This window comes from Octopus bimaculoides, chromosome 24 (assembly GCF_001194135.2).
Source record: "Octopus bimaculoides isolate UCB-OBI-ISO-001 chromosome 24, ASM119413v2, whole genome shotgun sequence".
Taxonomy (NCBI): domain Eukaryota; kingdom Metazoa; phylum Mollusca; class Cephalopoda; order Octopoda; family Octopodidae; genus Octopus; species Octopus bimaculoides.
In genome coordinates, this window is record NC_069004.1 from 20,802,003 (window position 1) to 20,822,780 (window position 20,778).

At 38.1% G+C, this 20,778-nt stretch overlaps 1 protein-coding gene across 3 annotated transcripts in view; it reads left to right on the forward strand.

Annotated features, from left to right (window-relative positions):
- Nucleotides 1-20,778, forward strand: part of LOC106876782 (sodium-dependent phosphate transporter 1) — a 204,552-nt gene that overhangs the window by 140,424 nt on the left and 43,350 nt on the right. For all 3 annotated transcript variants that reach the window (XM_052976433.1, XM_052976432.1, XM_052976434.1), the window contains exons 7-8: nt 7,321-7,417; nt 13,283-13,402. In XM_052976433.1, coding sequence (XP_052832393.1) covers nt 7,321-7,417; nt 13,283-13,402 — 217 coding nt within the window. The remainder of the gene's footprint in view (nt 1-7,320; nt 7,418-13,282; nt 13,403-20,778) is intronic.

Sequence of the window (20,778 nt, forward strand, 5' to 3'; positions counted from 1 at the left end):
CATGGAAAGCGGACGTTAAACGATGATGATGATGATGATGATATATCGTGAAGTATATTTGGTACCTAAATGTGGCTGACCCATATGGGACGAGGCTATTGCAGTTTATAACCCCAGGAAGACATCTTCTCCAGCTGGCTAATGACACACTGTCTGTGCCCTAACAGTATTTGCAAAGGGAAATCATCGTTCCCATCTCTAGCCTCATGTGATACACATGGACCCAGGTTTCTGGGTAGTGACTCATCTTCAGTACATGACAATCACCGGCTAGGGATGAGAAGTGATATCTCCAATGCAAATATATATGCTTTTCCAGTGACAAAAAGTTGCTTATCTTGAAAAAGAAGAAACAAGCAATAATAAATCTCTGAACGAGATATAAACAGTAGCAGCACGACATCGTGAAGTATATTTGCCACTTAAATGTGGCTGACCTATATGGGACGATGCTACTGTAGTTTATAGCCCGAAGAAGACACCTCTTTTATAAACTACAGTAGCATCATTCCATATGGGTCAGCCACATTTAAATGGCAAATATACTTCATGATGTCATGCTGCTAGTGCCTATATCTCGCTCAGAGTTTATTATTGCTTGTTTCTCCTTTTTCGAGATCAGCAACTTTTTGTCAATGGAAGAAGCATATATATTTGCATTGGCGATATCACTTCTCATCCTTAGCTGCAGATGTGAGTTTGTTTTGCTCCTTCGTTTTGCTCTAATGTTATACTTTAAAAGTTTTTTTGTTATATCATTATTGCGTTGAATTACCTTGGTCATTTTGGTAAGGGCAATTTTTGCCCTGCGGGGCAGAAAATACCATTATTGTTCAACTACAGATGTGATTTTTATAGGGTTAAAAAAAAAAAAAAATTATAGACTAATAATTTTTGTGAAAGACATTTTTGGCAAAAAATGGTTTTTGTTACTAGTAGGAATGTTTTGAAAATTTGGGCGTCCTTTTAAAGAAGCTTTTGTATTAATAATGGAATTTGACTTAGAGTCAATTCTCGATTTCCCAGAGATGGAAATGGCTACAGAAAATGTAAATCAAAGTACCAAACAGGTTCAGAAGGAAAAAAACTAGTTTTTCGGCTGCTGTTGGTGGCAACATGGTAAATTTGAGCATGTCCATGGTGGAACTGTTCGAGTATCGTAATATGATTAAGAAAACAAGGAATGACACCAAGTTACTCCCTCCCCAAGAAACACTACAAAATATAGCTGCCAAGACTGTGGTCTGTAAGACGTACAGTCTGAAAGAAAAGAGAAAATGTCGGTGAAAAGCAAACTAATTGAAACAGAATTAAATTTGGAACAGAATTAAATATATTGCACGAGGGATGAAAAGTGCTACAGTGGAGGCACAATTAGCTGACGAAAGTACAAATAAAGAACTGTCTACACTGACACTGAAAAATGAAGAGATAATTCTCCTGCTAACTTATTTAGGCAGGAGAATGGCAAAAATTAAAGTGGAGGAAATTCCAGCTGGGTTGGACGTTTTATGGATTGCAGCAGCCATTTTATATGACATGGAAGAGAAAATGTCCATTCTGCAAATGCAGAAAAAGTAGGCCAAAAATTGGAAAGGCCAGTAGCTTGAGATGGTGGTACATGTTAGCCCCAAAATTCTGGAAGGGCTTCCTGATAGAGTGTTCATAGGAGAGGGGCTGAGGGTGAGAGTGAGCATTGAGGGACGTAGGCTGCGCTGTTTTAAATGCAGTGAAAAAGGCTACATCCACTCAGGCTGTCAAGATCAAAAGGAGGGCCCTCCTCAACAAAAGTCCAAAGAAACAACAGAAAAAGAAAAACAAACAGAAAAACAACCAAAAAGTGCCCAAGGAAAACAAAACAAGGCAATAAACACCTTACACAGAAGAATAAACAGAATTCACCTCAGTGAAATCACAAAAAAGAAAAAAGGCCTCAGTCTCAGACTCTCCTCCCCGTACAAAAACACCAAAAGTAACCGCAGACACACAAGAAAAAAACTCCCCGCACCATCCCCCAGTTAAAACCCTTCCCCAAACCCCAACCCAAAGTACAATATAAAATAGTAGCTTTTAAAGAAAGTAACAAAGCATGTCACATTATACATGCACACCACAAAGCACAAGTGTACAAAGCAAATCAAGACTTGCCACCTCACATTCGGATGGCTAAAATGGAGGTGAGTTTATTTAATGAACTTTTGACATGAGCTCAGAAATGGCCAGCAGGAACTTCATCATGAGTCCAGCGGCTACACCAAAAAAGAAGGAGGCTGGCGGGGAAGCTGAATTCGTTCGGCCTCTCCCCAGAATCAAAATGTAAGTACCAATTTCTATGGAATTTAAGTTAGGGTGCATAAGTGTGTGTGGCCTGGGGTCGAAATGGAAGCAAACTTGTCTCCTGGGCGACCTTAGGTCACTAGAAATTGATATCTGTGTTGTGACTGAGTCCAAGCTGAGTGGGCCACAAGCATTCACGCTCCTTCTAAATGGCTGCAAGAAGTTTATTTCTCCTAGTCGACGGGGGTGGGGGGTGGTGGCATGGTGGGCGATTCAGGAAAAACTTGGACGTGCAAGTAAGTGCAGTCTTTCTAGACCCGGAAGGTAGGTTGGTCGTTCTGGATGTGACATACGCAAGTAAACAGTCCTTCAGGTTGGTAGCTGTCTATTCTCCAAATAAGTAGGCAGGCTGTTTTTTACCAGGACCTGGAGAGTTTCTTAGTGACATCTAAAAGTCTAATTGTATTAGGAGACTTTAACACTATTCTTGATGCATGGGTGGATAGTGTTGGCTCAGCTGATAGAAGGGGAAATCCTGACCTCAAAAGGCTACTAGAGAGCTATAATCTAGTAGACCAGTACAGACTGGATGAACCGCTCATTCTACAGTGGACATGGTCTAATAATGACAGCTCATACTGATCTTGTGTAGATAGGATTATTGTTAGCGATAGAGATAGGGATACTGTTAGTTGTCCATGCTGCTGTTGTGTCCCCTATACAAATCACAAGTTTGTGACATGTGCAGTGTACCTAGGTAAGTGTCATAGACAGGGACCTGGGTACTGGAAGATGAACAAGTCTATATTGACTTGTAAAACCTTCTGTGCTCTGGTTAAGGATTTAGTGCAGAGGGCATTAACAGGTGCCATTATAAAATAATAGGTGGTGGTTGCCCTCAAATGAGCCATTCATTCTGAGTCCATCAGATTTAGCAAGCAGTTAAGTCTAGATAAGACCAGAATAGAAGAGACGTTAACTAAGGAACTAGATGAGGCCATGGAGTCTGGTTCTACATCTAGAGTGTTGACTGCGAGAGAGGTTTTGTAACATCATCTCAAAGCCAAACATGAAGGATGCTGGGTCAGAACCAAACTTCGTGCAGTGGGAAGAGAAGGTATTAACGTTGCCGGTTGGGCACGTCATGTGGAGAGTCAGAGAGGCAGAGAAACCTCTATTAAGTCTTTAATAGATGAACAGGGGCGTTTGATAGACAGACAAGAGGAGATGTGAAAGTCTTCTCACCAGCATTTTGCTCGGTTGTTTGGGAAGAGCGACTAGCTGGACCATGGGGAGCCCCTAAGGGACTTCCTCGCCACTGGGCTGCAACTCTCGGCATGAGAGGTGGAATTCTGTAAAGGGCTGGTTATGGCCACGGAGGTTGAAGATGTGCTGGCTGAGTGCACCAGGGCTGGATGGTCTACCCTATGAATTTTATTGTAGTATGCCGGACTTGTTAGGGCACTTGCTGGCCTGCTTCTACACGAACTGGCAGCAGAATGGGAAGATTCTCAGCTCTGTGAGTCAGGGAGTGGTGACACTGATCAGAAAAGACCCGAGCAAGGGGGATCACATCAGTAATTTTAGGCCCATAATTCTACTTAATGTAGGGTTAAAGATTTTGGCCAAGGTACTAGCTAAGAGGTTGGCACATGTCATGGAGAAACTTGTCAGGAAGGCGCAGACATGTGCCATCCCAAGCAGGTTGATCCAGGACAATCTCCATCTCCTGCACTACACCTTAGACAGGGTGGGTAAGTTATCCTGTAAAGGTGGGAGCACTGGTCCATTTAGACCAAAGTAAAGCTTTTGATAGGGTGCACCACCAGTACCTTGGTGGCAGTCTTTGAAGCGGCTGGGCTGGGCCCAGACTTCCATGGCTGGATCTTTGCCATTTGCAGTGGCATCGAATCTACAGTTCAGATAAACAGTTACTTGCCGGTGCCGTTTAAGATTGAGCACTCTATTCATCAGGGGTGCCCCCTCTCACTGCTTCTGTATGTACTGGTTCTGGAGCCATTGCTGTGGAGGTTGGAGAATTTGGGAGGCATCCCCAATGAACTGGGATGCGGTAAGTGTATTTCTGCTTACGTGGATGACGTCACCATCACTGTAACTGATGAAACTCAGCTACCTTGTGTAGAGGATGCAATCAAAGGTTACGAGGCGGTGGCAGGGGTGAAAATTAACAAGGACAAGTCCGTCGGCTTGTAGCTCTGTACCTGGAGTGGCAAGATGATAGATACTGTCCAATGTCGTGGGACATTCGAGAGAAGGTCCTGTTAAGTTACTTGGAGTCTGGTTTGGACTGAACTCCCAAACAGAAAAGAATTGGAGTGAGGTGGCAGAATGTAATAGATCTCGCTAGTGCAGACACCTGATTGGTAGGTTATCAGGTGGTTGCCTGGCTTCCTGAAGTTGATGTTGCAGATCAGAAGGTTATTTGCATCACAGAACTCCAGTAGCCTTGTTCCTTCTTCATTTTGGGAGCCAATTGCATGGTCCCTATGCACGCCATGGAAAATATCAGGCTGCTGTCCGATATGCCCATTGAACTCCCCAGCCACGGAAAGGAGATCATTATCACTCGTCTTTGAGGTAGCCTGCAGAAGAATATGATAAAAATGCTCCTTCTGTTCATTTGGTAGGCTCACTTGAGGGGGATAAGCAGAGATAATTGTCACTGTACTATTCTGTAAGACTAGCATAAGCTTAAGCACTCTATCGTACACTCTGACTACCTCTATGACCTTATCCACCCATTTCTCAGCAAGGAGTATGCCCATGCCACCTACCCCATCACTGTTACCTTCCCAGAAGATTTTATACCTATATCTCTTGCTTGTGAGGAACCTGGCTGAAGCTCCTTTCCACCTTACCTCTTGGACATACATCAACATACATTAATACGTCTCTATTCAAGTATCTCAACAATCTCACTAGATCTACCTTTCAATGTGTCTACTTTGCTTGTGCCAATCCTGAAAACTGGGAAAGGGACGTAAGAGGGAACATGGGAAGGAGTGATGTTATTCAGCACCTGAAAAGAAGGTTTCCATGATTGTTTGATAACAGCATCACATCATTTGTTCTCACTCTAACCTACCATCATTCAAGTATGTTAAGAATTGTTGCCCCTATTGGGGCGTGAGTGCAATGTAGGCATTATAAATATAAGTGCTGCGAGTGTTGTAAGTATAATAGGATGATGATGATGATAACTCAAGACTCAAAGCAGAGACTGAAAGATTTTTTTTAATTGCGACACATGATCAAGGCCTCCCCACCAGAAACCATCAGAAACACATAATGAAGAAAAATACGACTAACTGCAGAATGTGTAGTAATAGAGAAGAAACAATAAATCATATTGTCTCTGGCTTCCCACTCTTGGCTAAGAAAGAATATATTCACAAACATGACAGGGTTGGGACCCATATATGCTGGAAGCTATACCAGCACAGTGGAATGACACCAGAAAAAAGATGGTGTATGCATACCCAGAAAAGGTCTTAGAAAATTACAAGGCAGCCATACTCTGGGATATGCTGCTAAAATACAGAGAGATCAAGGCTAATAGACAGGATATAGTTGTCAGAGATATCCAAGAAAAAGTTCCTTCTAATCAACATATCAATCTCAACAGGTAACAATGTCTCTAAAAGAAATGAAGAACCTCTCAGAATACAATGATATAGAAACAGAGATAATCTGAATGTGGAACCTAAAAACAGAAACACGACCTATAATAATAGGTGCATTAAGTATCATTAAAAACATACAGATAAATACACAACTAAAACACCAGAACTTGTGAATATATATAACATACAGAAAATAGCACTACTAGGCACTGTACACATCCTGCATAAAACACTTTCAATACAGTGAAAATGATAAACCAAAACACACCACAACACATACCCGTGGCACATAGAGCTGCACTCGGTAGTGCAGTGAAAGCACTAATGATAACAACAACGACAACAATAATAATAATATTGGCAACACAAGACCAAAGCTTTCTTACCAAAAATTACCAGGCTAACATTCTTCAAAACAGTTCTGACTCTAAGTGCAGATTCTGCAACACATTTGACAAAACAGTAGACCATTTCGTATCAAGATGTCCTGTACTGACACCAAACAACTACAAAATCACCACAATAGGGCAGGACAGTATTTACATTGGAAAATATGTAAACACTACAAAATTGGCATTTCTGCTTACTGGTATGAACATCATCTTGAGCCAGTTGTTGAAGATAAAAATGTCACTATCCTCTGAGATTTTCCAGTCAACACTGACAGAATGATTCAGATTAATTGACCAAATATAGTCGTTAAAGACAGGCAAGAAAATATTTGTAGACTAATAGATGTAAGTGTTTCCACTGATAAAAATACATCTGTAAAGGAATTTGACAAATTAAGTAAATATGAGGACCTGGAAATTGAAATACAAAAGATGTGATATCTTAACGTGAGAACTGTTCCTGTTAATGTAGGTGCCCTAGGTATAGTTTCAAGTTTTGGCACAAAGTCAGCAATTTTAGGGGAGGGGTAAGTCAATTACATTTACCATAGTGCTCAACTGGTACTTATTTTATCAACTGCAAAAAGATGAAATGCTAAGTATTTTGCCCAGTGTGCTAACGATTCTATCAACTCTACACACTGCTGCTGCTGCTACTACTACTACTACTACTAATAATAATAATATTTTCTATGATAAAAAGGGATGGCAGAAACATCGAGATAACATCCCAGGAGAACCATGTCTCAGAAATCCAAAAGATTGTACTGACAAGTACTGCTCACATCCTTAGAAAAACCCTAGCAATTTAAATGTGTTGTATTATATGAAGATATTTCACTCTAATGATAATAATATGATATATAATTATTAGTGGTAATGAATGGGGAAAAATTGCATCAGGTGTAGAAGTGTAACACCTATTTCTAATCATTGATGTAGAAACTCTGTGTGTGTATGTGTTTATATTTATGTTTGCATGTATATTTATTTACTTCATTTTGCAGGCAAATTCTTTGGAACCTGGTTTAAAGTTTCTTCCAATATTTTATGCCTCAACAATTGCTGTCAATCTTTTTTCTATCTTCTTTGAAGGATCTGAATGTAAGTCCTTAAAACCTTTATATTAGCTGTTTATATTTGTGTATATCTAAGATATGTAACTAGATACATTATGTATTTAGCCTAATGCTGTACTTGCTGAAGCTGAAACAAGTAAAAGACAAACGATAAAAAATTGTAATGATAAGATATTTCTGTATGTGTGTCACCAGTGTGATTTGGTTGAGTTGATGTCAGTGGAAGAAACACAAATTCCATTGAGATCTTAATACAAAAGTATCTATTTTTAATTGCTTACACCTTAACATTGTCACTACTAAAAACAATAGAACAAGTATTTACACAGCAATAACAGTTTGTCAGTGAGATAGGGAGACAAATGGTTTGTCTAGTAGCATGACAGTATAGTCTACTGGAATGATTTGGTTGATTCTTGCAGCTTGGTAGTGCTGTTACTGTCATTGTTAACCAATTCTTGACTGCTATGGATACTGCTTTTCTCTACCCTTTTCTACCCTGCTCTTCTGTGCTCTGTTCATTAGCAGCAAGAGAAAGTTCTATTTGTAGTGTGTCTGTTCAAGAAAAAGAGACATGAAAAAAACAACTTGCTAATAAGATCCTGTTTATCAATGTACCAGTTGAACACTGGAGGTCAATGTAATCAACTTTGAAACTAATATTAACATTCAGTACTTGGCTAGTGCTGATTCTATTAACCTCTGCAGGATTTTATCAACCCAGAACATAGATGATACTGACAATATAATTTCTAACTGAGACACAAGGCTAGAAATATGGTTAGTTATATTAACCTCCTGTATTTGACTGCCACTAATTTTATCAACACTTGAAAATGTCCATAAGATTTACATTCATTCTCAACATACATAAAATAGTGTTACTAGGCACTGCACCTCTGTTATGTAGACTACTAACAGGCAATACACATATGCATAATAATGCAGAAAATAAGCATTAGTAGGCACTGTACTTAGTATTAGGAAGGGCCCACAACCATAGAAACACTGCCAAAATGGAACATAGTGGGATATGATCCTGTGACCTGTCAGACAGCAACTCTAAATAGGAACTGTCCCAGACCATGATGATCCATCCTATTCATCAACATCATCATCATTTATTGTCTACTTTCCAATGCTTGTGTGGGTCAACTGGAATTTGTTGAGAGAAATTTTCCACTGCTGGGTACTTTGCTTGTTTTCTTATTAACTTTGATCATTTCCAGCATGATTTCTAAGATATACATGACTCGTTTTGAAAAGAAATTGAATCCCTTGGTACACTTCTCAAACTGTGATTGATAATATTAATTTCAAATTTTGGCAGAAAGCCAGCAATTTCTGGAGGAGTAGTAAGTCAATTGTATCAACCCCAGTGCTCAATCGATACTTATTTTATTGACTCCCAAAGGATAAAAGGCAAAGTCAACTTTGGCAGAATTTGAACACAGAATGTAAAGATGGACAAAATATCACTGAGCATTTTGCCCGACACGCTAACAATTTTGCCACTTCGCTGCCTTAACAATAATAATAATAATAATAACAAAAATAATTATAATAATAATCCTTTTTACTATAGGCAGAAGACCTGAAATTTTTGGTGAGGGGGCTAGTTGATTACATCAACCCCATTACTCAACTGGTGCCTATTTCATCGACCCCATAAAGGATGAAAGGCAAAGTTGACCTTCAATTATAATACTCTTTACTCTTTTACTTGTTTCAGTCATTTGACTGCGGCCATGCTGGAACACTGCCTTTAGTCGAGCAAATCGACCCTGGGACTTATTCTTTGTAAGCCTAGTACTTATTCTATCGGTCTCTTTTGCCGAACCGCTAAGTGATGGGGACAGAAACACACCAGCATCGGTTGTCAAGCAATGCTAGGGGGACAAACACACACACACACACACACATATATATATATATATATACATATATACGACGGGCTTCTCTCAGTTTCTGTCTACCAAATCCACCCACAAGGCTTTGGTCGGCCCGAGGCTATAGTAGAAGACACTTGCCCAAGATGCCACACAGTAGGACTGAACCCAGAACCATGTGGTTGGTAAGCAAGCTACTTACCACACAGCTACTCCTGTACCTAGTTTAATAATAATAATAGTGGTCTCAAATTTCGGCATGACGCTAGCAATTTTATGGGAAGGGGACACCTGTATTTTATGGTCTCCCTAAGAACACCTGTATTGTATGGTCTCCCTAAAATGCACAAAAAGTTCAAAAGATTTCCTCTAATGAGCTCAATTTGCAGTGGATATGAATGTTGTACAGCCAAGATTTCACAATGGCTGGATGGCTTTCTACTCCCTGTTGCAAAAAGATCAAGTTTCTATATTTGGGATACTTTTGGTTTTGTGTCTAATATCAACAATTTTTTTAAGCACCGAGGCTGTGTTTGGAACTGTTTTTGGTAACCATGGATGTTTCTTCCTTAAACGCCAATATTGACCACGATGAAGGGGTAGAAGCATGCATGGATGCCTTCAAAAAACGGTCAAACAGAAGTATTCCATCAAATTTTCTCTGTAGATTATTGAGGTTTGTGTTACAAAGTAACACATTGAAGTTTGGACAAAGATTTTACCACCAGAAGAGGGGTTGCACCATGGGTACCCCCATGGCAGTTAATTTCGCTAATCTCTTCATGATGAAATTCGAGATACAGTTACTGAAGACATTCAAATCCCTACATGGTCATGAACCAATACTCTGGTTACGGTTGATGTCTTTTTTGTTTGGGAAGGAATGCAGGATAGTTTAATTGATTTCTGTAACTGTTACACTAAGAACTATGGGTTTAAGTCCAACATAAAATATATGTCTAGTTTTTCAAAAACTAGCGCTGAATTTTTGGACACAAAAGATAGTTTTTTGGAGGCAGAATAGTGACAGAATTATTTTGCAAGCCCACATCATCCACATCATATTCGGTCAAATCTGAAATCCCAATTTTTGAGGATGAGATGGATTTGTACTGACATAGGAGATTACTGGAAACATGCAAGTGCTTTTGTACATCATTATGTCAAACGCTGTTACAGTGAATCATGATTAAAGGAAATAGCAAATGAAATAGCTAAGATTAGCAAAGATAGTCAAACCTTCACGTTTTAGTGAACACAATACAATAGATAACAAAGTTCCTTCAGTGATTAACTGGCACCGAAATTTCACTGGCATTTCAAAAGTGTTGCATGCAAGTTACTAGCATCTGGAGAAAAATATCCTCATTTCAAACAGATATTTCCTCAGCTGCCTATTGTAGCCTTTAGATGGAATAAGAATATAAGAGAATTACTGACCTCTATTTCTGACTCCAAGAAAACGAACATTGGAGTATCTGCAGGCTGTACCTTGAAAAACAGCTGCAAAAAAGGTAAGCCCTGTTCATTGTGCAACAACATGAGTCAAGTGAATTCCATCAAGAATCATAACATTTCTGTTATAGTTTATACAGAAGGTGGGACATGTAGAGATTCCCATTTGGTGTACATGGCAGAATACACAAAACATAACTTGATTTATAGTCTGATAGCTCTGCGTTGGCACAACTTGAAAAAATATGGAAAAAGTGAAAGGGATACAGTGAACTTGCCGTGAGGAGTGGAATATCCAACGTTTTGGATTCAATCCTTCATCAGGGGGCAGAGAAAAAGAGAAGAAAAAGAGACAAAAAGTCAGAGTTTACATCCTCTCAGTTTGAAAAACTGGCTTCAACTGATAATGGATGCAGAATAACATGGGCTGCTAACGTGAAACAGAAATTATAGGAGAGGGTGTGTACAAAGGAGAAAAACAAGAGTGATGGAGAGAGTAGAGGTAAGTAAGTACGGGAATGTTACAGAGAGAGTGCGGAAGGAGGATTATGCTGAGATCCCCTTCAGTCATGACTGACCATGGGATTGCACCTAGAAAGTTACTCTCCCGGGCACAAGTCTGGACAAGGTTGTTTATGGAAGACCAGCAGTCGCCCATGCATACCGGCCTCCCCTCTCTATGCCACCAGTGTTATCCAAGGGAAAGTCAAAAGCCAATACAGCTCGGCACCAGTGATGTCGCAACTCATTTTCACAGCTGAGTGAACTGGAGCAACGTGAAATAAAGTGTCTTGCTCAAGAACACAACATGCAACCCAGTCTGGGATTCGAACTCACAACCTCACGATCATAAGCTCAATGCTCTAACCACTGAGCCATGCACCTTCACGGAAGGAGGATTAAAAAGGGTAAAAAAGAATTAAGAGAAGGTGAAAGGAAAAACGTTCATTCATACTTGTTGGGGACATAGTGCCAAGATCAAATATGAGACATTGCTCCTTTCGTTTCCTAGAGAAGGTGGGGATCGTGGTGCAAGGCCATACCATACACTGATAAATCTGCAACGGAATGATTCACAGTGTTGAAGTGGGTGATGACGGGTTGGCTTGGCATACGAAGGATTGAATCCAAAACGTTGGATATTCTACTCCTTATGGCAAGTTCACTGTATCCCTTTCACTTTTTTCCATACAACTTGATTTATGTTGGTTATACAACAGAACAATTAAACAAAAGATTTAATGGGCACAGATATGACATCAGGCACAATAACAGTAGTTCAACAGAACTTGCTGAATATTTTACTTCAAACAGCGGCAATTTTGAAAAAAGCATGAAAGTGCATATTCTCAGAAAATATTCTGAATCTACTTCACTTTCACTTCTCATAATGCAAGAGAAGAAATATGTTTGCAGGTTATTAACAGCATGTCCTGGAGGAATGAATAAAATGGTACGAGAACATCATCAAATTTATACAAAACTGTCTGATTAAATATTCTTTTTCCTTTTCTTTTTCTTTCCACTTTTTTTCTGCCTTTTTCTTTTCACCTGTTATAAAATTGAAACTTAAAGACTGATGATGTCTTTCCATCAACGTGTGGATGCTGGTTGCTCTCGTTCATATTTTTAAATTTAAATTTCTATAATTTTGAATTTTGATCACTTCTTATTTTGAACTCGACAAAGACAGGCTTACTGTCAAAATATCGTTCAACCAATAAAATATCTTTTGCATTTGCATCGTGCTCTTCATCTTGTCGGTTTACCCTTGTGAAGAGTTACGTCAATCTTTTTAAAATAATAATGATAATAATAATAATAATAATGGTTTCAAAATTTGGCACAAGGCCAGCAATTTCAGGAGAGGGCTAAGTTGATTACATCGACTCTAGTGCTTAACTGGTGTTTATTTTATTGACCCCAAAAGGTTGAAAGGCAAAGTCAACCTTGGCAGAATTTGAACTCAGAATGTAAAGACAGACAAAATGTTGCTAAGCATTTTCCTGACAAGTTAATGATTCAGCCAGCTCACTGCCTTAATAATAATAATAATGATTATTATTATTTAAAATTTTTGCCACAAGGGCAGATTGGGGGATATGGGGATGAGTCGATTATATTGACCCCAGTGTTCAGCTGGTACTTATTTTATTGACCCCAAATGGATGAAAGGCAAAGTTGACCTTGGCAGAATTTGAACTCAGAACATAGTGATCAGCTAGTGCTTAACTGGTACTTAATCTTTCGACAAAAGGATGAAAGGCAAAATCAACCTTGGCAGAATTTGAACTCAGAATGTAGCAATGGGTGAAATACTGCTAAGCATTTTGCCTAGTATGCTAATGATTCTGCCAGCTCACCGCCTTAATAATGATGATCCTTTCTACTATAAGCACAAGACCTGAAATTTTGGGGAAGGGGACCAGTCGATTATATTGACCCCTCCCTTCAGTGTTTCACTGGTACTTATTTTATCGACCCTGGAATAATAATAATAATAATAATAATAATAATAATAATAATAATAATACACTATTTTTCAGTGCTTGGATTTGACAAAATCCCTCTCTATGGTGTCTTCATCATTACATTTGGTGTTGGAATTTTGGTTGCCCTGGGAGTCTATTTCCTGTTGGTACCATATATGAGAAAGAAAATTATTGGTAAGTTTATTGTTTTTTGTATTTTTTCTAAGTTACCTTCTTTTTGTTACAATTACGCATATTTACACGCTCACACACACATGCACTTATATTAACATAAATGCACTTGTATTTAAACACACGCAAATGCACTTATATTGGCATAAATACACTATTATATTTACACAATGTACATACACTGACATAAATATACTTTTATATGTTCTCATACACACATACACACACACTGGCATAAACACACTTTCATATTTACACACACACATACATATACTCTGATAACTATGGATGCTATATAGACAAGGCTAGACCTTTAAATCATTCTATTAGTACATTCCTTCTCTTCTGTACGGTTTCTCTCTGACCAATATCATTGACACACCTTTGGTCAACCCAAGACTGGTAAAATACCTGCCCAAGATGTGCAATGGGATCAAACCTATGAGCTTATAATTGCAAAGCAAATTTCTTAATCATTTGGCCATGCCTGAATCCACACCATATTCAGACACAAACATTCCTACTCCTCCTCCTCCTCCTCATCATCATCATCATCATCATCATCATCTTCATCATAATCATCGCTGCTGCCACCATGACCATTCATCAGTATCCTCTTTCTCTTCATCATCATCATTTAACACCCAGTTTTCCATGCTTGTATGGGTGAGGAGGATATGTTGAAGCAGATTTTTCTACAACTGGATGCCCGTCCTGTCACCAACCTTCACCAGACAAAGTAATATTTCCCCATGAAGGACAGGAAATGAATGACATCACTTGTATTAAGGTGATGCTCATTTACAATTAGCACATGATGTCTAGACAAGTACATGCAAACATGCACACAACAGGCTTCTTTGAGTTTCAGCCTACCGAATCCACTGACAAAGCTTTGGTTGGCCAGCGGCTATAGTAGAAGACACTTGCCCAAGGTGGTGCACAGTGAAACTGAACCCAAGACCACATGGTTGGGAAGCAAGCTTCTTAATGATAAAGTCACAAGTGTACCTTGCTAGGGTGAATGTATTTCATATGAAACTTGTTAAAAAACATATTAGCAACAGAGGTAGTATTAATACCTAGCAATAATGTTTATTTCCAGTTCAACATGAATGTTCTGTTAGAACAAACTATACTGCAGTAGATACCATGAGAGAAAAGAAGGTCAAAATCACCTGATTTGGTGGTCTTGGCACTGGAGGTGGCGAGGATTTATGTCCCTGCTAGTGATATACACAAGTGCTTTTTGCAGCGAAAAAGCCAATATGAGAATTTCTCTCATGGTAACTACTGCAATATAGCTTGTTCTAACAGAATGCCCACATTTAAGTGGGGATTAATATGAAACATCAAAAATCTAATTAGAAATACTTGTGAAATGAGAGAAAGACAACCTTAAATCAATGAGCTATAGATAATAAATCACTTTTGACATTTTGAAGTAAATAAAGCTATCAATAATAGCATGTGGAATATTGGGTTAAAATCCCTCTTGAATGGAAAAAGTTGGAGGGCTGCTTTGACTTTTTCTATCCGAGATTTTCTTTAACCCAATATTCTGCATGCTGTCATTTCTAGCTTCCACCATTAAAAATTATTTATTTCATATCTCTCACAGTTTGTAGGTCCTTAAGATGTAAGCATGATGAATAATTTTTCTATCATTTCAGAGAATAAAGGAGATCACTCTAGACATAGCCTTCCTCAAGTTGGGGAGGAGCTATATAACAACTAAGATGATGATAATAATAGTAATAATAAAAATAATAATAATATTTGTCTATCATTGTCAATGATGACCAAGGACATTACATAGGAGGAGAAGATGGGTCATGGTGCATTTAGCTTTTGCCAATCAGGCCGATGAGTGCTTGGAATGTTCTGCTGCAGGTTGTACACTGGTTGTCTGCTAGGAATGAAGGCAAACAGTTGGCTCTGGAATTGCACGGAGCCAACTGAGCAACAACTAAGATAATGTAAAATAAACAAATGTTTTGTTGAGAAATACTATGAAACACCTTGAGTGGATTTGAACCTCAAGTTCCATGAGCAAGAAGATAGCTTATAACAATTAAAATGAGCACTCAGACAGCACAAACCCCTGCCAAGGCAACACCAATGTCCTTTCAACAATTAGCCAGAGATGTTTTTAAAATGAGAATATCTGAAATAAACTCAACTGCTCTCACAAACAAGAATACTAAAAATGAACCCAATGGCGATCAAAAATTAATTTTAAAAAAACCAGAAAAATAATCCAGAATCCTTGTCAGGTACCTGATCGATCCCAATGGTAGTCGTGGAATGTGAAGGTGGGTGTGCAGGCCGTGTTTGTAATGCTGTGTGTGAGTCATCTGCAGTGGGAACAGGGACAGTTTTCTCTACAAAGGCTTTTTTTAGTCTATCCATTAAGGTCTATAGTGAAAAATTTATCTGTGCATGAAAGAAAACAGAAAGGACCTGCATATGATGCTGTTAACAGAGGTTTAACAACATCATTGTGCACAAAAACATGAGGCCAAGAAGTAAAGCTTCCTTCAAGTCAGAGCTAGAAATGCAATTGTCAAGTAGGTCAGAGGTTTTAAACAGGAGTGATATATTCAAAATTGGTAAAACTAAAAATTGTTGAGGATAAATTAAATTTATTATTGTTACTGAATATGTTAGTGAATATGTTAACTTCTGAACGGTTTTCCTGCTGTTTGGTTATGTAGTTATCTACATCAGACATGGCTGTGTGGTTTAGAAGTTTATTTTGCATCGACATAGTTTTGGGTTCAGTCCTTTGGCATGGCACCTTGGGCAAGTGTCATCTACTGTAGCTCCTAGGCCAACCAATGCCATGTGAGTTAATTTGGTTGATGGAAACTGTGTGGATGTCAGTTATATATATATATATATATATATATATATATATGCACCATGTACAACAAGATCTGGAACAATCATTTGCATTTTTATTCCTAACCCATTCTAGGCAAGTTCAGATGCAAAATATGCTGGTTGCTGCTGTGTATGTCACAGGAGAATAACTTCTCCTTTTTACAATGACTGTGTACTCAACTCACTCGGCTCATTGGAACACCAATGTTTTGACCCAGTGTGTTGTTGCCACTCCATCGGTTACGATAACAAGGGTTCCAGTTGATCCGATCAACAGAACAGCTTGCTTGTGAAATTAATGTGCAAGTGGCTGAGCACTCCACAGACATGTGTACCCTTAACGTGGTTCTCAGGGAGATTCAGTGTGACACAGAGTGTGACAAGGCTGACCCTTTGAATTACAGGCACAACAGAAACAGGAAGTAAGAGTGAGAGAAAGTTGTGGTGAAAGAGTACAGCAGGGTTCAAAACCATCCCCTGCCGGAGCCTCATAGAGCTTTAGGTGTTTGCGCTCAATAAACACTCACAACACCCGGTTTGGGAATCGAAACTGCGATCCTACAACCGCGAGTCTGCTGCCCTAACCACTAGGCCATTGCGCCTCCACTTTGACCTAGTACACTATGTGAAATGGTTGGTATCAAGAAGCACCTGTAGTTGTAGAAACAATGCAACCCTCTGGCTCTTCATTTCATGTCAAATCTTTCAACCCATGTAAACATGGAAAAACAAAAAGATTGTTAAATGGAGATGATGATGATGATATACATATGAAAATCAAGGTGTCACATAAAAAACATTGGTGGGATTGCTGGTGCCTTGTAAAAAGCACCCAGTACACTCTGTGGGGTGGTCAGCATTAGGAAGGGAATGCAGCCATATAAATCAAGCTGAAACAGACTATGGAACCTGGTGCAGCCCCTGACTTTACCAGTTCCTGTCAAGCCATCTAATCCATGCCAGCATGGAAAATGGACGTTAAATGTTGATGATGATGGTGATGATGATGAAGTTCACTGAAGTTAAAATACATATCAGATCTGGTCTCTACAAAAATAGATGAACAAGAGGTGTTTTCCTCCTAATAAAGTCCTAATCAGGTCAGTTTCTTAAGTGTTGACCAGAAAATAGATACAGACCAGCTGCTATCAGCTCATTGAAACAACTTATCAGCTAACTGAAACTACTACCTGTCCCCCTCCCACCACCACCATTACCTGCTCTACATACTTTCCTTATCCCTCTTTGAATTGGGAAGGACAGCTGGGCTTCATGATTGCAAGCAATTCAATAGGTATTCACACTGGTTACTCCCTCCTTTTTTGGTGTGTGTGTCTATGTGAGAGAGTCTTTATTCTTGTAAATGTATACATTCACATTCATATGCACAGACTTCCATATATGTCCATGCACATCCACTTAGGTTCCAACAGATGTACTCATGCTTACACATGTGTATACTGATTTACACATACACATGGTATGTATATATGTGTGTATATGCAAACATACATATACATTCATATGTACTTATTCTATGTGCATTCTCATTCAAACACATTTTTACACATGCATACATTTCTTCTGTTATATTTGATTGAAATGTTTAAATGAACCAGGTTTTGATGTTTTGCTATTAATGTTTGTTTTGATTATGTTTATTAAATATAACATTTTTTAGCATGTTTTAATTAGGACTAAAACAAAAACAAAGTTTGTTTTACACTTTATTATACCATGCATTTTTTTGTCCTGCAAGCATGCATAGTTTTTTGCATTCTGATTTATTAATTCATATATCTTCTTTTTTTTCTTTCTGTTTATTGACATGTCTTCCTATTTATCTGCTTATCCATTTATCTATTTATTTATCTGTCTGTCTGGTTGGCAATTTATAAATTTCTTTGTCCCAGCTATTTATCTAGTTGTCTATCTGTATATTTATTTGACTGTCTGTCAATCTATATATCTAACTAGCTATCCATCTGTTCATCTTTTTTTCTATCCATTTATCTATTTATCCATCTCTCTCTCATATGTATATATAATGTGTACATGTGAATGTATTTTTTCCTCAAATTTTTCTTTTCTGATTTAAAAAGAATTTTTTATTGGAATACTGCTTTTTCTTTATGTTAACTATTCAAACATACATATATATCGTCATTGTCATCATCATCATCATCATCATCATTTAACATCCATTTTCCATGCTGGCATGGGTTGAACAGTTCGACAGGAGGTGGCAAGGCCTGGTTCCATTGACTATATATATAGACTATTTTCCTTAGTCATTTGCAAAGTGATTGCTATAAACTTTAAGCTTATAAAAAATGCCATTATTATTATTTACATATATGTATGTATGTAGTTTTGGTTAGACACATTTTTCCTCATTTCAGTGAGAAGTATCTATCAAGCAGAGTTTCTGCATTAAAAGTTGTCATGTCATTATCTCCTCAACATCCTCATCCTTATTATCATTGATTTAGCAGCTGTCTCCCATGCTGGGTTTGACATTATTTCAGTCATGAAATTTCACATCTTTAAGATTTGACCTCATCGTTTCTTCCTGTCTCTTTTTAGGTCTTCTCCATTACAAGTTACTTCCATTGTTAACACAGTACTTTTTACTTTTTCTGTGTAGTAGGTATCATCCATTCACACTACATGTGCATACCATTGCAGTCATCATTCTTTCATTGAATACATGAGATGATGTCTTTAATATACAGCTAGTTAGTATACTGCTAGATAATGTCTTTTATATACAGTCTGTCAGTCTCTCTCTCTCTCTCTCTCTCTCTCTCTCTCTCTCTCTCTCTCTCTCCCTTTTTCTCTCAGCTTATATGCACTCTGCCCTTTATACAAGTCAATCTTTATACACCCGGTATATCATACCCAGCTCGTTTCTCTGTAGCCTCTACACATAGTTCTTCCCCCCCCCCCACACACACACATTTTTCACCAGCTGTATTTTCAGGAGGCTTCTACTTTGTCAAAAGACAACAATAGGGAAATGATGAATGCTATCAATCAGAAAACCTTCTGTAAATCCTTAATAATTTCACTGATTCATCAACAAAGGCACTATTTTTTTTTAGTTGCTTATTCCTCTCCAAGCTTAATTTGTTGTTCACTTTACTTTACACCGCCACCTGATCCTTCGCTGCAATTGGCAGAGTCCATTGTATGATATGTGAAGGTACATGGCCTAGTGGCTAAGATCGTTGCACTCACAACCACAAAATCATGGTTTCAATCCCTGGACTGAGCAGTGTACTTTGTTCTTGAGCAAGACACTATTTCATATTGTTCCAATTCATTCAGTTGTAAATTAGCAACCCTCTGACAGGCTGGCTTTCCATTCAAAGGGATTGTTGCGATTTCAAGCAGTTATACATTATGAAAAATGGACAACTGGCCCTTATGAGTCCTAGGAGTTGAGATAGTAATATTTAGGACTTACTAAAATGTTTTTTACTGTATGTTACAACCATTTGAACAAGGTCTTAGGTCTGGGAGACAAATCTGATATTATGATATACAGCCTTCTACTACAACAACCCATGAACCATGTTTGTTCTTTTTTTTTTTTCCACTCTTCCTCTCACCAATTTTGAAGTCAGTGCTAAGCTTAAGGACTCTAACCTTCCATCTCTAAGTAAATCATTAAAGTTTAAAAAAAAGAAGTGCTGTGAGCTTTGAGGCCAAAATTATTTGAGGTAAACTTTGTTATATTAACTTGTTAGCATTCAGAATTAATCTTGTCAGATATAATGCTTATTTATTCCCATTGTTTTGATTAATCATTCATTATCTTATGGCTTTGAGATTTTGATGTTGTGATCATTTAATTTTAGAATGGCAGTGTAAGGTAGGTGCCACAGGTCAGATCTGGCCTGTTTGAACATATAATAGGTAGAATATTTTAGCCAAATATGGCCAGTATAAATGCTGAAGGATTAATACACTGTTTAACTATAAAGTCTGTAACATAGAGTTGAGAAATTTGTCTCCCCATCCATAGATAGGATTCTTGCCTATCATAGGTAACACTCCCTGGAAGTCTTGTACTGGTTTACTGTGGCTGGGTTAGCTGAAATGGTCAATACAAATATCCTCACCCAGGAACAAATAAAAAAAATAAACCAGCCTGGTGGGTGTTAACAAGTATGTAGAAAACGAATATGAAAAAAAAAAAAATGCATGCTGACGATCCTGGGGGGTTAGGGAAGGGACTTTCAGAAAATTCACAAGATCCAATTTTTCCATCATAACTTGGGTAAAATGGATATATATTGATTTTTTTTTTTTATGGAATCCCACGTTTTTGGTTATGGAGGATCCGATTCGGAAAAAATTTTTTCAAAAACTGCATTTTCAAAATTTCAATTCCCCTCCTTCCTCATTTTTCACTTTATCCAGAATTTTTTTTTTGTTTTTTGCAAAATACATAGAAAAATACGTAGAAGATTATGTTTCTGAAAAAA